Below are 17,279 nucleotides of genomic sequence, written 5' to 3'. Positions count from 1 at the left end.
TCGTAGGCGTCTGGACTTGTAGAGTAAACTCTACAAGTCCAGACGCCTTGTTTCAATCCTCTCTACGAATGATGACCTGGATGACTGAGAATCTTCATCAACAAATTCATGCATTGATATACACCAGGGGCGTTCCTGCCTGCCGGCCCACAGGGGCATCTACTGCCCCCCCCCTCCCCACGGAGTCATATAGCGAATAGACCATTAGTGTTTACTGCCTAATAAGGTGAAAGCTTCAATTCCTTAAATCTCATAGGTTGTGAGTTAGATTTAGAGGTGTCCATAAAGATAGATAGAAGAAGAAAAACTCATATGAGGGAGTCGGTCATAAATTGGGCTCTCTGAGGCACAGAAAAACACATTCCTTTAGAATCTGGCTTTTATCAGGTCAAAGGTGCTGCTGTCCTTAGTCTGAATTTATGACCATCTCGTACCAACCGGCTCTCTCTCCAGAGAGCAGAAAAACGACTGATCTCATCTGCCACAGCCTGAACTGCAGAAAACAAAGTTATATGACACACAATGAAAGTACTTCTTAATACATTCAATATCCCCGAATTACTTTGATTTTTTTATAAAAGCTTCCTATAACAAAAACAATAATAAAAACACATTATTGAGTAATAAACACTAATATGAATACTTTATATTAGGGCACACTTCTAGATATGTGAACACACGCTACATGGTAACAGTGCAGAGTAAATACTTTCACCCTTCAGTACTTCATCAAAGTTAGATGTTCTAACATTATTTGCACAGATAGCAAATATAATCAGGACTATACTAATTCCAATATTAATTTCTACGCCTAAAGTCTGAAAACTTTCTAACATTTTACAGAAAAACACCATTTGTATCAATTCTTTTCCAAATTATTACACAACCTTGGATGTTGTTGTATCTACACAACATAACATGATGGTGGTTGCTCCTGTTTGTCACTGTAACAGCGAGTCAACATCTCTTTTGGTTATTGGACATGTCAGCACACAGTTCTCTGCAGTCATGTTTCTCCCACTGATGAGCACTATTGGGAATATAGAGTGGAACTTGATGATGTCTGCCACAGAGTCGAACATCTGAGGAGAAACAAGATGAGAGTTACAATGAATGTACCGGTAATGCTGATGCTGTTGTCTGGCAGCTGTGCACTCACGTCTTTTGAGCGTTGTCCTGTTCCCAGCGCGTACTTGCTGGTGCTCTTGATGAACCGGATTTTTACATTATAAACCTTCTTCTCGTGATAGACAACCAGTACCAAAGGTTCATTGTTTGTGTTGATGGAGCAGTCTCGCACCAGAAATGCTCCATCCTGATGTCCGGAATTACAAAAAGAAGACAGGTTTAAAGTCTCCAACCCAACATATATAACCACACTCTGATACTTAACACTTTGTGTCCCTTGTGACCTGAACCAGTGTTTTATGCTAAGCTAAGCTAAGCACATCCTCACCGTGGCTTTATATTTATTACACTGAAAGTGGTGTTGATGTTCTCTTTTTGTTCTCAGCAAGAATTTGAATAATTGTGTCTAAAAGCTTTGACATATTTAAATACCTTGTTTACCAGGTGCAAAGCGTGTTCAGCATCTGCTCGACTACAAGCCCCAACATACCAGTCTTCCTCCCTGACCTGCAAATACAGTTCAGTGATCAGTGATTTCTTAGCTTCTGGTGTGGTCGCATGTGGCAGCAAGTTCACCTGTAGAGGTTTTTCCACTGGAACAAAGTCATGCTGGTCAAAGTCCTCTTTGGTCTGAGGCCACTCGTGGTGATGGCGTCTGGATGGCACCCTTTCTTTAAATAAACAGTAATGTTGTCTTAATTTTTGATATGTACATACTGTATGTAATGATAAAATAAGCTCTCAGACATACCTAAGTTGTGTAAGGACCTAAATAATGAGAGAAAAGCGTGTGTAAATTAAATGTGTCATAGAAATGGCCTAAAAAAAAGAAACACTGAGAAATGAAAGTCACACCTGTGTTCAATGGTCTGAGACTCCAGATCTAAAGAATGTCTCTGGCTGGTTTGAGGGGCTGAAAAACTTGCAGTGCTGGGTGAACCTAAAAAAACAAAAAAACAAAATATGTTATCTGTGAAGACTCTTTTCACCAAACCGCTCATTTTAATATATGTTGTTTCAGACATTACCTTTGATATGTACATGATTTTCTGCCTGTTAGAAACACAAATAAGTCATTTCTATTCATGTTACCAATGTACCTTTATAAAATAAATGATGAAACATCACTTCTCAACAGATGGATAGATACTTTATTAATCCTGAGTAAAATTCAAGATGCTAACAATACATAATAGAAGATGACTACAGCACTCAATGCTGTGATAAAAGTGAGTTTTCTTTGCTATGATTTTGCACATTTAACTTACATTGTTAGTTGCCTTCTGCTGTGCCCTGAAGTGAACAAAAACATATCAAACCAGGTGTGATTATTATTCCAGCCAGCAGAGGGAGCCGCTGCACTGTAAAACACACTGTACTACAAACTGTGTTTTTTCAGTGTTCACATCATTATCGCGGCCTTCTACTCAGTTACAGTAAATTAAACCAGCGGGGAAGACTCGGTCTTCCTACTGTCCAGCAGTATGACGTTCAAACAGTACTCACTCTCTGCTGCAGGAGTCCTGCAGAGCCAGTTCAGCCAAGCGGTTCACCAACTCTGAAGCAAATACTGGAGGTGAGTGAGAAAACCTGGAAGAACACAGACACATGATGTAAGTCCTTTCATAAAGATCAATGAAATACTTGGATATGAACGAAGCGAATTACCTGTGTGAGAGCTATAATATTAGAGAGAGAGAAAACGTTTAATGAGTGATATTTAATGAGTTGAATGAACACAGTTTCTGAACAATATGCTGTGTATGACACGCACCTGTTTGCCTGGCTGCACCGGTGGGACCAGCTTATCTGTAAATGCAACATGTGAATATATGGGATGTAACTGTGACCCTGACAGTATTTCAGTATTTTCTGTTTATTTGGTGGGTGTTACCTAATTTGGTCTCTCGTCTGCCTGGCTTCAGGTCTCTGTTTATAGCAGGTCCTGAGGAGGCAAAGGAGGGGAGTGACCATATACAGATATAATCCAAACAATATCACGTACTTTACCACAGTAATCTGATGTAAATGTTACCCGTAGAATGTGGTGTTTCTCTGGGTGGATATCGGGGGCGGATGTTTGCAAAACCCTGATTGTTTGGGATAAGAAAGGAGTATAGTCATTGCTGCAGTTAAGCTGAATGGGTATATTCATTACAGAAGAACAAAAAAGGAACCCTCACAGCGGACACTGATGAAAGGCTCTGAGCAGACGATGACCTTGGAAGATCTCTGTCTTAAAAGCAAAAAGAAACTGTGATTTTCATGTGGCAGTAATGACAATAGTTTCAGTTCTTCCAGTGTTAGCTGGCAGTTTTAAACACACTTTGAGTTTCTTTCTCGGTCGATGCCAGTCCCAGTAGCACGCTGTATTGATTACAGGAGGAGAACTCTGAGTGTGAACACATTTAAAAAGCTACATTCAGTATAAAGCTGCAGACTCGCAGCTGTGAAGCCTCTGGCTGTGGGCCACATCCATGCAGGAGAGTAAAGGGAATCTGCTCACACTACATGCTTCCTTCTCTTCCCCCTTCAGCTTCTGGATAATTGTAATCTCCCGCAGTCTGACTCAGCCAACAGATGGCCCTGGAGACCCACTGGCAGATCATGCTCACCCAGCATGAGCTCTCCCTTTCTCTCACATCCACGCTGCTTTCATTCTCACCACAGTTTGCAGTGTAGTTGTGGGTTGTGTTTTTTTTGGGCACACACTTTATTCAGCTTCATTCTAATTTTACTCACTGGAACTTTTGTGTGTATGAAAGTGAAACACTCAACCTCATTGTGTCAGCTGAAGCACCGTAAACTGAAGTTTGAACAAGTTTGGGAGGTAATTCTGTCTTATGATGCTCAGTGTACATGTAGGTGATTAGTTTATTTATCAATAATGTTGGCATATATGCATTATATATTAAGGAATAATAAAGTTAGACAGTGGGTTGACAAGCACCAAAGGTCAGGATTACTCAGTCTCAGCCCACTGAGAGACAGGAATAACAACAAAAGCTGAACCTCTGTTTACATGTGAAAGAAAAAGTAGGTGTAGTTTCAATTTTCTATTCGTCATACATGCAAACTAATGTTATCTATTTAAAGCAGATATTTAATTAAAGCATAGAATCTTTAGACAGAGAGGTGAAATGAAAAGTGAAAGAGCGGATGAGAAGCTCTCTCTACCTGCGTACTCCTTCTCATCATGTATAGGCCTCGCAGGAAGTATGTGCACTCTGAACATTTCCTCTTGGTCATCCACCACGTCATACTCCGGCTCGGCTATGTTGTTATAGTTACCACATCTCTGAGTTCTGTTCCAGTCTGCCCCGCTGTTATCCTGCGAAAAAGAAGGTTCAACCCCTTTAAACACAGAAAGTATATTCTGAGCTGACACCTAGGGGTAATTACATATGCAGCCAAGACACTGATAAGCAGAGTAAGTTATTACATGAGGTGTTAAGACGCAGCCCACGGTGTGCCTCACAGGAAATGTTCTTTTTAAAGTTTCATTTCAGAGGCCAGCCAGGAGACGCACATTTATTTTAACAGCCTGTGAGAGTTTTCAATAATAAACATGTTTCTGAAATAATAGCGTATGACTCAAAATGAATTGTGACTGTTTGGTATTTTTGTGCACCTGTGGTGTAGCTGGATAAGTGCTTGAATTAGGATGAATACATTATCAGCCGGTGCATTAATCATGCCCAATCAAATCAGACTCTCTCTCTCTCAGTTTAAAAGCTCTCTGCCTCTCCACATCAGAATGGGCTTGTTTGTGACGGGGCTGAGTCCAGATTGACTTTTCTCCCAGAGGGAAATTGATGTTTGCGTCCAGCAGGTGCATCGCCACCATTAGACATGTGTGCAGCAGCCAACCTGCATGTTTTCACCACAGGAAGGAAACGTCCCTTTCAGAAGCACAGTGGTTTTCAAGTGTAATGATGTACACTTGCAGACAGTGAGTCTGAAGTAAACTATTCTTAGCATGTATGTAGCTGTTTCACCATAAATCTATTTTTTGGGGGTTGAGAGGTTTGTTAGGTGAGATCAATAAAGCCGGTTGAGGTGAGCAGTGATGACTGCATGGAAAAAGATGCATCAACACAATAGTTATCAAAACTAAATAGAGTTTACTTTAGTCATTTTTTGCAGTTTTGTGCCCTTTACAGGCTCAAAACATTGGAGTGATTAGTTTATAAGCTAAATATAAATCTAACTGTATAATACATAATTCATCTTAACATCAATGCTGTATGCAATGTCTGTACATAATTCCTCTTACCTTTTTAACTTTTATTATACTATATTCTATTTTATTCTATTTAATCTTGCTGCTCTTACTGTCGTTGTTGTATTGCTGCTGGTACCCAAATTTCTCTGAGGGTCCTTCCCAAAGGGATTAATAAAGTACATTCTATTCTATTCTATTCTTCAAAAAATAATTCATCCAAAATATATTTCTTCTGTTACATTTTAGTTGGACTTTCTGAAGTTTATTTAAACTATATATTCAAAAGACAATAATATAAAAATAATTTGTTATTTTAGGGAAACTACAGAAATATTATCATTATCAAACACATTTTTTAGCATTTTCATTATCACTGTAAGATATTTACAGTAAGATTTTTACATCATCAAATTGCCGACCTGTATTAACTCTCCATTAGACATCAGAAAAAAATTATAATTTAACTCCCACGTTAGTATAACAGCACAGAGAGGAACCCACATCTGTTGTCTTTACTGTCACTAACAATGGCCGAGCAGAATCTCCCTCTTTACTCATTTCTGTGCTAAAGAGTTATTACACAGGGGGCTGCAGACTCCCTTAGTTTCCCGTGGGAACGTTCATGTGGAACCAACGAGGAAACAGTGTGGATACGAGCACCATAACTCACCATTATCACAGCCGATCATGGCGGTTCTCTCTCTCTCTCAGCAGCTAATGAGGGAGTGAAACAAAAATGGAAAACATTAGCTGGGTGTTCTGTTAAAGAATGTGGCCTTCCAACACAGTTTGTCCTTGGCTTTATCTTCTTCAACAGTTATACATGTAGAAGGTCTTTATATACATATAATCTATATATATACACAACACAGAGCTGTTTGTGGACTTCAGTTTCTAACACCGGGTCTTTAGTGGCTCAATATTATTATTTTGACCATCAGTGTAAAAATGTTATTTAGAATTTATTTGCACTTATTTTTATTTATTTCTATTTAGGGTAATGTTACAAAAACACGGAAAACACAGTATATGTTAAAAAACATCATGGTAATGGGGTTACAATTATGCCATTATTAAGAGTCTGTATGTATGTGAAGAACTTATTTTTAAATGTGTTAACTGAACTTTATCTTTTGCTCACACGAGTTATGACACGTAGGTCACTGGATTTATCAATCTTCTCTGTTCATGCTGCTTATCTCCTATGTAATGCGTGTTATTGTTGTCACAGTGACTTCTGTTCAGCCCAAGTTAGAACACTTAACAGCAAATGTACTTATGCGGGAAATAGTTAGCTAATTATCTTTTTAAAAATTTAAAATTTTGTGTCACACGAAGCAGCAAAAAGTGCCAAATCAGTGTTAAAAATAATAGTAAAACTGTTACACCTTGAGACGCACCTGATGCTAAATTACTATTTAAGCAACCTCAAACGTTCCAAGTGCCAATAAAATGCCGATCAAGTACCAGGCCTTCAGTAAAATACTCACGCACCAGGTTGAATAATCACAAATCAGAAGTGCCACACAGACAATAATGACCGTTTACATTTGGTAATTCATCAGCTGCCTCGCCGAATGAATGGAAATCTAAAGTTTAAGGGAAAACCGCAATGAAAAAATAAAGTGTGAGTTTCTTAGAGTTCTCTGTACTGAGACTGACATTTAAGTATGTTGGACCATCAATTCTAAGATCCTGTTTTCAGAAAAAGAGGCATGATGAGGAAGAGAAACACAGACTCAGGACTAATCCTCCATTCTTTGATTGACAGCTTCTGATGTTTGAATGCTGTGAAGGAAAACAAAACAGGAAGCAGGAAGGAAACCTGCCCAAAATAGAAGGGACACTGTAGCTAGGACCAGGGATTGTGAAAATGCCAGCAGACATTATAGAATAAAAACTCACATTTCCAAAAGTAAGAGTCAGAGACAGTATTGGATTTGGCACTGTGGTCCGATACTCAGTGGGGATGTCTCGACTACTTTGCAGAGCTTACTGGGCCATGGGAAGAAATGGGGTGGGATGAGACATAAGGAAAAGAAGGAGATTAGATATATGGAGCTCGCATCTGAGGTTCCTCCACCCCATGAAAATTGGGTGCAGAGGATTTGTGGCAACTCAAACCAGCAGACTACTTAGGGATTTGTGACCTGGCTTTTGCTTCAGGAGGAAGAAAGCATCAACAGCAAAGAGCTCAGTGTGAGGACAGAGACTTAGACTAGGATGCTCTGTTGATATAAAAAAATGCTCAGAACATTCTTGTTTGCATTGAAGTAGATATATTTAAGTATTTAGAGTGTTGTTATGTGTTGCTGTTTTGGACCCCCGACACTTCAACACTTCAACCTTTGCTAACTTCACCTTACTGTTACAATCCTCACAGGGCATGGTGTGAACAGTACCTGATATTAATTTGGCCATGTTCCTTTATTAATGTCATTAAACCAATAATCAATGTCAAGCTCACGCATAATCAGTGTCACTTTTGATGTGATTTACACAACTCCTAAATTAAACGAACTCAATAGCAGCATAGGACTCTCACACAGAAAATGATATTCATCTATATTTAGACGAGCGTCTCTGTCTTCCGTAGCTTTGACAAGATCACAAACAGAGCATTTGAAAGTTCCCTACCTTTGTGGAGGACTGACAAAGGAAGCACACCTTCGTCTGTGGGTGTCCAGTATACCTTCTGCCTCTTTGGTTTGGTTTGTATAACAGAAATAAAGTGTGTGCAGTTTCCCTTCCCTCCTCCTCCCTCTCATACACTTACAGAAACATGTCGTTTCTACTCTGACTGTCAGGGTTAAGCAGCCCACTGCAGTAACCTAAAACAACTTCCTGTGTGGTAAATTACTGGTCTGTAACCAGAGGTCTTCACAGCTTTGACAGTAAAAATGTTTCATGTCATTATACAGGTGTTCGTGTAGACTGAAGTTAACATTCTATACATGTCTTTTTGCTTTTTTTAAAAGTCAGCATTGTTTCCATGGTGGAGCTGTTATAATAATCGACACCTCGGCCACACCGCAGTCAAATTTAAATGTGCAGACTCTTTGACTATATTTAAAATCAAATCCAAGATTCTGCGTGCAGTCAGAGTTAAATGAATCTGCTCCTTCCACTCGTGCTTCTGTTAATTTGAACAGGAACACACTGACATTTCAACATCTGCTTTCGCACTGCAAAAGGAAGGAAGGCTGACATTTACTCTCTTCATCACCAACTGGCGGCTTCGTTTCGGCATCAAACATGAAGATAAAATCCACATGCTAATTTCTGACGGTATTTTTGTGAAGCTTAACCTTTCAAAGTAATTTGGTGTCATATTTTCATTCTAGAGTTTAACACTTAATAAAATGTTTGATAACAGTCATTTAAAAATAATGCTCTGCTCTGAATGGCTTTTTGGTCACATCTTCAGCACTCACAGCGTGATGCTTATGAGCTGTGGTGGTTGACATATTTCACACACGTTCACACGATTCTGACGACAGTCAAAGAGAGAGTGAGAGACATACAACTGAAGCTATCAATAATAATATAACAGCTCTTAGAGGCAATCAATCACTGGGTGCTGGAGAGGAAGCTGGGTTTTATTGGACTGTGAACAGGGCTGACCATAGTTATAGATTTAATGTTGATGTTACATAAGTGAACAGAAAGACCTTTAGGTTAGGAAAACTCTAATCGGTTTTAATGGTAATGATGACACTGAAGCTCATCACAGGCAGACAGGCTCCCACTTAATCTGGACCTCAACGAAAACCACCTGTGAATAAAAAACACACTACTTTGGCCACAGTTTGTGTGTCACACGTGTGTTTTCACCAGAAATTCTGCATGATCATTTTCTGGGATCAGGCCATAATTCCTGACTCGCCAGATTTTTTTCTGTCTCTGGTATTCTTGTAGTGAACAAATCAGTTTTATATTAGCTAATGTTGTGGGACAAAAACTCAAATAAAAGAATCAACAGGACAACAGACCCTAAAGTATAAAGAATAATAGAAAAACACAAAAGGGGTAAACCAGCAGTTACAAAATTTCATTTTTTTTTTCAGATTACACTTTGCTGAAAAGAGAGCCTCTAAATTTTGAGTTTTCTTTTCCCGTGCTGCTCAGACCACTTTTCTGATCTACTGTTTTTAAACCGCCCAGTACTACGTGACGCTGTGTGCAGCGGGTAAAAGGTCTGGTCTCCTCCGCAGAGCAGTGTAGCAGAGCACAAGGTCAGCGTCTCTCCTGTGGTTTCTTCTGCAATGGTATAGCTTGACTTCCTGTGAAAGATTAAAATCGAGCCTCTCATATTCTCTCTGATGCTTATCTTTTGAGCCACAAACACCAGCTCCCTGAACATCTCTACACCTTGGCCCCCAGTGACAGTTCCATCGTCCTGTCAATCTGCCAGTCAAGTCTGTGTCCTCACCCCCCCCCCCCCCCCCCCACCACCACCCAAAAAAGAACCTTCTCTGTCCTGGACCTGTCACCAAGAAATCAGATCCACAGCCCCAGCCTGGGCAGCGAGGCACACACAGGGCGAGGTTTGTGAAACTGTGTGTAACAACAAAATGTCATAAAGTGCTTCCATAGCTGTTGCTCTCCAGTTTAAGTCAACAATATGAGCTCCATAGGAAGGAGGCATGTAATCGCAAAGATAAACTATGTCAGTAACAAGATGATGAACAGCTGCAGATGTAGTCCGTGTCATACAGCCCCTATACAGGATAACCACACAGTATCTGTGGGCTGCCATTTCCTTTAAAAATTACTTAACCTTCATTCTTTAGGTTCAGTTCAAATGTGCTAATGCTTGACAGATCTCAGTTTAGCATGTCAGTGTGTTAATATTTACTACAGCACTAAACTCAGCTACAGCAAAGGTTCATGGGACCTGATACATTAACCTGAGGATGCTACATGGAAGGTCCAAATATCTATGTGGCAACACAATGTATGGAAAGACTTCAGGTAAAAACAACATGCATGCATGTGTTTGGAGGAATAAACAGCATTGAAACAAAAGAGTGTGTCGTCCAGGCTGTGACGTCAGAAGAGCTTACAGTTGTTCAGCCTGAGGATTGTCTCCACAATGGGTCTCAATGTGGAAAGACTGAAAAATGGTCAGACCAACACTAATTCTGACAAAAACTAATTCTGAAAACCACAAAACTCATTTTTATCTCCTCATCTGTAAACACAGAAGTACCCTGTTGCTCCGAGATGAAACTATTCATTGTATGTTTAAGCACAGGAAAAGCCAACTCCATTCTAATCTAGAGTTTATAAGAGAAGGATGAGGTAGTGTCATACAGCCAGACAGATAAGATCACAGAGAGAGAGAGAGAGAGAGAGAGGGGGCAGGCAGTCTGGCCAGTCTGGCTATCTCTCTGATGAGTGTGTGATTCAGCAGCGTGAATAATTAAAGCTGGGAGCAGTGATAGGAATCTGTAGACGCCAGGCTCGGATAATACTGGACGGATATCAGGGGCCTTTGTTGCGCGGAGGTGGCAGCTGGGATGACATTAGTCACTCACTCTGTGCCCCAGGCAGCCGTCAGGGCACAGTGCTGAAGGTCAGGAGATGATGGATGGACAGAGACCAGCGGTGGCTCACCGCTGAAGTTGACTAGAAAACGAATGTCCTGTACATGAAATATTATCCTCACCAAGGAAGATACCTGATCTGATACTGCAGCAATGTGTCATGGCTATGTGAACTTTGTGAAGAGCTGTGGTCCATCAGCTTGAAATGAAGTTTGTGACAAGGAGAGGTGAAAAGAGAGAAGCAGTTTTTAGCAGAGAAAGGGGATTAGTCAGATCACCTTCAGATTGTCAAGAATAAACTTAATACATTTAGTATTTGATCATTAATAAATAGGGGTGAAACACACAGGGCCACATCTCTGTTTTGTTTATCTTAGTGCTTATCACCTGACAGAGAAATGTTTTGAGGAGGATGTGGTATTTTCATGAACCTGTCAAAAACCTACTGCCTACTCACTGATTATTCTTAGGTTTACAAAAACTTAAATTCATAAGGGCTGTGGGTAGATGTCACAGCATGCAAAAGTTAGATTGAAACAAGCATCAGTATAAATCCCACCACAAAAGAGCTGCCTCCTCCTCCTCCTCCATCTCCATCATGATTTTACTGTACGTCTCTTTTTCCTCTTTCTTCTCTACGTGCTACTTCATTCATTATAGTGGCAGCAGCGCCTTGGCAGTCTCCATGACGGCAAGGAACCCCATATTCAGGTCAACTCGCAGCCAGAAATATTCCTTGATTATTCCTTATTTATCCCAGTCATTCCCCCTGCTGTGGTTGGAGTCTCTGGAAGATGTGTGTCTGAGTGAGGGGAACCAGGGCTGGCGAGCTGAGAGCCAGCCTGCTGATCGTTAGCAGGCTAGGAGTCGTGCTTCACCTGGCTCAGATGGCACACTCACCAGGCCAACGTCACATTAAAACTCATGCAAGCCAGTGATGCAATGTAATAACACTAATGTGAAGGTGTTTACTGTCTCACACTGACAAGTTGGTTAAATTGTAAACACCAACACAGCACCATATAACTGTTTTTTATAAATAGCACTACAGTATATCTATATAAGACAGAAATACTTGTTTTATTTTAACTGACAACACGTGCAGATGTTATCGGTGCTTCTCATAACAGGCGGATGGAGCGCTGATGAGAATAGTAGGGCTGTTTGCCAGGTGCACCACATCAAGGGGAAATACATGCATGATGTATGATTCTTGGAAAAACATGCTGCTTTAATTAGTTCTGGTTTTGTAGCATAGAATATATATTATATATAATATATATTGTATTAATAGAACTTGTGTATTAAAAAACCAACAACCCAGAACTAGCATTTGATTTTTAAATGAACGTTGCGTTCAAGTCTAGTACTAAAATGTTCAAACTGCTGTATAAAGCACAGCCGGCATAATCAAGATACTATCAGTGTTGACATGAGAAGTCAAAAACCTCATTCTGTGGAAGAACAGGAAGTTGTGCTTACTGCCATTGAGATAACATTTTATCAACATAAACATCTCAATATAAAAGTGCAACATGCAAGAAAAAGGTCTATAAATCAATAAGAATTAGAAAAACAGTAATGTCTGAATAGATAAATAGGTTGAAACTTACAAAATGTCTTGCTAGATACTTCAAAATTAGAACATCTATGTCATATGTCATCATATGTGACTAGTGGAAGATAAACATGTCCATCTGTAGTGAGCCTGGTTGTTAAAAGAGTCAACCAAGATGTGTGCATGTACTCAAAAACTACCCAAAGTCTTCCATTTGATACACAGTCTGCATCACATGATCACATGTGTGTTAAAGCAGAGTCAAAGCTAGATGCCAGAAATGAGGCTACAGTAGGACACACACACACACACACACTGGAGGAAAGCATTGCTCGACCAATTCCAAATGAGCAACAGTGGGACCAGGAGTAATGGATGAGCAGGTCAAGTCTAATTACTGCAACCCCTCGACTACTGAATCCTGCTCCTTACTTTGCCAGCCACCGCCGGTCCCGCCACATGTGTAATAGCCTGCAGAGAGAGCAAGTATCAGTCTCCCTGTGCTGCTGCAGTTTAGCAGGCTAACAGTCCGGGTCCTCACCTCGGCCGCAGCCCCCAGTAAATGTGGCTCTTCATCACCCCGGACACAATCCATCTACATTAACTTCAAGCAAAAGGGGCCTATTTTATCCTCATTGCCTGCAGCTTCTGAGCCCGACAGCCACTCTATTCATATAATCCACCCATCTCAATGCGTTATGCCGAGCTCATGAGGTTCAAGTGGTCTAAAGGACATGGCGGGGCAGAGAATGGAAGTTAATTGACTGTGCGATGACTGTAATGATTTGATCCTGAGTGTGAAAACCATCATGTGTTTCTCTGTAGACTGTGAATGTCCACAGCTGCAATTAGGCAATAATATTCATCACTGTTGCTGCTGCTGCAGATGCAAATAATTTACCACAAAAACTGAGAACCAGCCTGAAGCTGCTGCTTATATCAGGCTATGTGACTTATTCAAACCCTAATCTTGATCACAAATGTACTTCAAAAGTCTCTAAACAGAAATCAAATCAAATCAAATCCAAATTTTACATTTAAGAACACGATGCTGCACACAGTGCAAAGTTTATGAACCTTTAGAATTTCCTGTACTTCTGCATGAATATGATGCAAAACATCAGTTAGTGGGAAAAGAAAACCAGATCAAATCAAACTATAAATATTTTACCTTCTCATTGATTTATTCGGTAAATGAATAAATAATGAACTGCTTGCTTCAGGAGCTTCTACAACATCTTGGACATTCTTTTGTAAAACGACTTGTGTACTTGGAGTTGTTGTCTCGCTGCATAACCCACTTTGTCTTGAGAGTTACCTCACTGACATTTCCTATTGGAAGTCACAAAAATAATTCAGAATTCATGGTAAACTAATGAAACACACACACACACACACACACACACACACACACACACACACACACACACACACACAGTGTTGTTACAGCTTCTGTATATATATATATACAGAAGCTGTAACAACACTGATCAGTAAAATAAAAACAACTAGATTTTGAATGCTTATAAATCTGATGGGATTCTGTTCTCTTCCAAGCTTGTGAATTTAACTTAACACTAGAAATACAAAGGTACGTGGCTCTCCCCCTTAGTGCAGACAAGTCTTTTTGAAACTGCCACTTGGTGGTGCCAGTAATCACATGTTTAATTCTTCTGTCTTTCATTTCAGCTTTTCATTTAAAGCTCACTGTTTATTCAGTCACTTTGTTTTCATTGTCTGTGTTTGGGTCCTCCTTTAATACAATGTTTAAGCAATACTGTCTTATATGTATATTAATGTAAACCCTTCTGATTTTAAGGTTACTAAGAAAAACAATTGCAGGTAGACTTTAAAGTAGACATTAGTAAACTCTGCATGGAAAGACACTTTTCTGTGATTCTGTGTGACAAGAACTCAGCACAGACACAGGTGAACCACAGGCGAGCAATAAAGTCTTTAACAGAGTTTTATCAAACTTTGTGTAAATCGTCTTTAAAATGAAGCGCCTGTGAGACTCTTTCACCTAAAAAGACGAGACACACACACACACAGTTGGCCTTGAAGACACAGAGAGATTTTGTCAACTTTCAAGAAGCAGGTTTGGTATTTCAGGTCTAGTGCTTCCAAATTGGAAAGGTTACAGTGATTTTGTTCACTAAAGCCCCGTATGGGACAATTTAACGTCTGTGAGCCGAGGTTGGAAAAAAGAGGTGACTGTCCTGTCTGATGTTATTATCAGGTCACTGGCTGTGACTCATAATTTAAACAGTCACTATGAGCACCTTGCAATAAAAAAAGGTTCGGTCTGGTATTTTCTTCTACGGCCATCCTGGAGACACACTCAGTGAAAGAAACAAAAATTCCTTGGTTCCTTGGTTGTAACATGTTTAGTTTGAGGTAACAAAGGCTTGATAGAGCTGATTTATTTTATATATTATATATATATATATATATAATAGATGTATAAAAAAACAAAAACTATGCCAACATGCATGAGATTCAGGTAGATGTAAAAATAGCTTTCATTTTGGCCTCCAGCAGAGAGGATGGAGGAGGAACCAGCAGCACTGTGGCTGCATTTTTACCACATGCTGTGGGTCTATAGTAGAATCACATGTTTGCTTGGCCTGGCAGAGATAACTGACCAGCCCAGAATAATGGCTTCAGTTCATTCCCACGTCAAACCACTGGTGCAGTCAAGGGTATTTATTGGTCATAGTTCTTTTCACAAAGAGATCTATATCTGTGACACTCCACAGATAACATGTCAGTGCAAACTTTCAAGTGGCATGCAAAGTATTCCTCATGCTGCAGCAAGGTGCTCTCCAGGTGCATCAGTCCCACATTGAACAGGGTGCGAGGGACGTAAACATGCTGTCCAGATGGTCAGATTAATTTCTACCCTGTTTCTGTGCACCTCTTGCTATCTCAGCCACAGATTTCACAGTGGGGAATTTGAAGAGAGTAGGAGTAAAACATAAATAAGCCTTTGAAGTGTCTTAACATATGTGCAGTAATTTTAGTGTAAAAATGGTAACACATTCAGCACGATCCTGACAGCAGATGGTAGCTTAGCATAGCATGACGAACACAAATAGAGGCTGCCTTGCTCTGTTCAAAAGGGGGAAAAACCAGCTCTCCAGCATCTTGACTTAGCCTCCATGCTAAGCTAATAAAACAGATTGTGGACTTACCTGACTGACATGATAAACATGTTTCTAAAAACAAAGTGCTACTCTCCTGACGAGATACATCTTACAGACAAGCAAAGCTGTCTGAGGACGATGGCGCCTGCAGGACATGTACTTGTAAAAAGTCAAAACTTTGCCAGCTTGATTAATGGATGTCTCAAAGCTATTTTGGTCACCTACAGCATGGAAAGAATTCAGCTTTCTTTCACTGAGATGAGGTAACGCCTTGAGGGCGGGAAACAATGAATTGATCAGGATACAGCTCGAGCCTCCTTTCTCCCTGAGGGAACGATAAAGAGTGGAGGAGAAAAGTGGGAGGAAAATTTTATGGACCAAAACAAAAACAGGATCAGGAGATACTAAACGTGCACTGCAGTCTCTTAAACAGTCACATCTGATAACAGAACCACTACTTTTCTTTGTTAAGAGGCTCCAACAAAGTTGACACGATGCACAAAATAGCCACTCGAGAGGCTTCTTACTGTACATCCTCAATTAATGCTTCACGACTTTCCAAACTGTTCCTCTTGATGCTGAAGGAACAGTGCAACAGGGCACTGATCATATCAAAACATTGGCAGTGCTACAATGGCTTCACAGGCATAAGACAAGTTGAAGATGTTTTGAAGCAGACAGCATACTGAGGTTTTTTTTTCCATGCAAAACCTTGTCCTACATTCAAAACGGCTCTGAGCAAGGCGATGAAATTATTACATCAAACTGAGACACCAGTTTGCTCCTATTCTTATTTCAGCTTAAAAGTGAAAAAAAAGAAACTTTGCTTTAAGGAGGAGTGATCAAACGTGGCTATTTCCTTGGACTAAGAGATCAATACCACTTATAAGCTTGATTTATACCCCGTCGAACTGAAGCCAGGAACTCCTGCAGCCTGGCAAGAACCTCCTCCAGAATTTAACTACATCCTGTGCAAAGACCACTGTGATTGGTCCTCTTACAGCTTTACATTTCCTCCTCTGCATTCGTGACAGCTAAACAAGTAGATCAAGTTACATTTTAAGCTGATAATATCAATTATCACATCATCCTTTCTGCCAGACATGCATTTCCTCATCCTTGTCTCTCAATATCCGAACAGGCACAAAATGTTCAAAGCTATTTCCTCAGACGTCTCCTGAGAAGAAAGCTTTACGGGGTTGTTTTAGTGTTTTAGTTTCATCAGCTAACAGCTGAGTGCGCTTCAGCTTCAGAGTAGCACCCTGTGAGTGGATAGGAGTGACGTCTGTATCAACCAATCATGTCAACATTAGTCACCAAAAGTCTAAACATGAGGAAACACCATATGACACAGAATATGTGTGCGTATTTCCCCAGCCACATGTCTATGTGTAGGATATATGTAAAGGGAAAGTTTTTCCTCATAACATGTGTTTAATGTTATGAATTTAAAGCCTTACCCCGACAGCAATTGAAAACAAAACAGTATGTGACAACGAAACAAGCAATGTGAATTATGGACTCCTGAGGTTAGGGTCTGCAGCCTACCTAATGTGGACTTTTTCAGCTATACAATACAGTCACATGTTCCATTTTGGCCAGTCGGCATAAACATAACCATGTGTTGTATCTGGGGGGTACATTATTAAACCAAAAGAGGCAATAACGTGTAT

General features: G+C 40.1%; 1 protein-coding gene across 4 annotated transcripts in view; it reads right to left on the bottom strand.

Moving 5' to 3' along the window:
* Positions 1–558: 558 nt before the first annotated feature.
* Positions 559–17,279, bottom strand: part of clnk (cytokine dependent hematopoietic cell linker) — a 140,290-nt gene continuing 123,569 nt past the window's right edge. For 2 of the 4 annotated variants that reach the window (XM_028417023.1, XM_028417021.1), the window contains 16 exons: positions 6,024–6,067; positions 4,306–4,459; positions 3,312–3,364; positions 3,164–3,218; positions 3,023–3,073; positions 2,903–2,937; positions 2,797–2,807; positions 2,635–2,718; positions 2,397–2,421; positions 2,157–2,181; positions 1,984–2,068; positions 1,880–1,896; positions 1,705–1,799; positions 1,561–1,635; positions 1,160–1,315; positions 559–1,082 (listed from right to left, as the gene is read on the bottom strand). In XM_028417023.1, coding sequence (XP_028272824.1) covers positions 942–1,082; positions 1,160–1,315; positions 1,561–1,635; positions 1,705–1,799; positions 1,880–1,896; positions 1,984–2,068; positions 2,157–2,181; positions 2,397–2,421; positions 2,635–2,718; positions 2,797–2,807; positions 2,903–2,937; positions 3,023–3,073; positions 3,164–3,218; positions 3,312–3,364; positions 4,306–4,459; positions 6,024–6,026 — 1,065 coding nt within the window. In that variant the 5' untranslated portion in view covers positions 6,027–6,067 and the 3' untranslated portion in view covers positions 559–941. Of the gene's footprint in view, positions 1,083–1,159; positions 1,316–1,560; positions 1,636–1,704; positions 1,800–1,879; positions 1,897–1,983; positions 2,069–2,156; positions 2,182–2,396; positions 2,422–2,634; positions 2,719–2,796; positions 2,808–2,902; positions 2,938–3,022; positions 3,074–3,163; positions 3,219–3,311; positions 3,365–4,305; positions 4,460–6,023; positions 6,068–7,258; positions 7,349–7,990; positions 8,136–17,279 lie in introns of those variants that run through there. The other 2 variants (XM_028417020.1, XM_028417019.1) reach the window with 2 other exon arrangements.

The sequence above is a fragment of the Parambassis ranga genome, chromosome 10 (genome assembly GCF_900634625.1).
Source record: "Parambassis ranga chromosome 10, fParRan2.1, whole genome shotgun sequence".
In the NCBI taxonomy this organism is placed as follows: domain Eukaryota; kingdom Metazoa; phylum Chordata; class Actinopteri; family Ambassidae; genus Parambassis; species Parambassis ranga.
The sequence above is the reverse complement of the archived record's forward strand: the minus strand, read 5'-3'. Positions and strand labels throughout refer to the sequence as shown.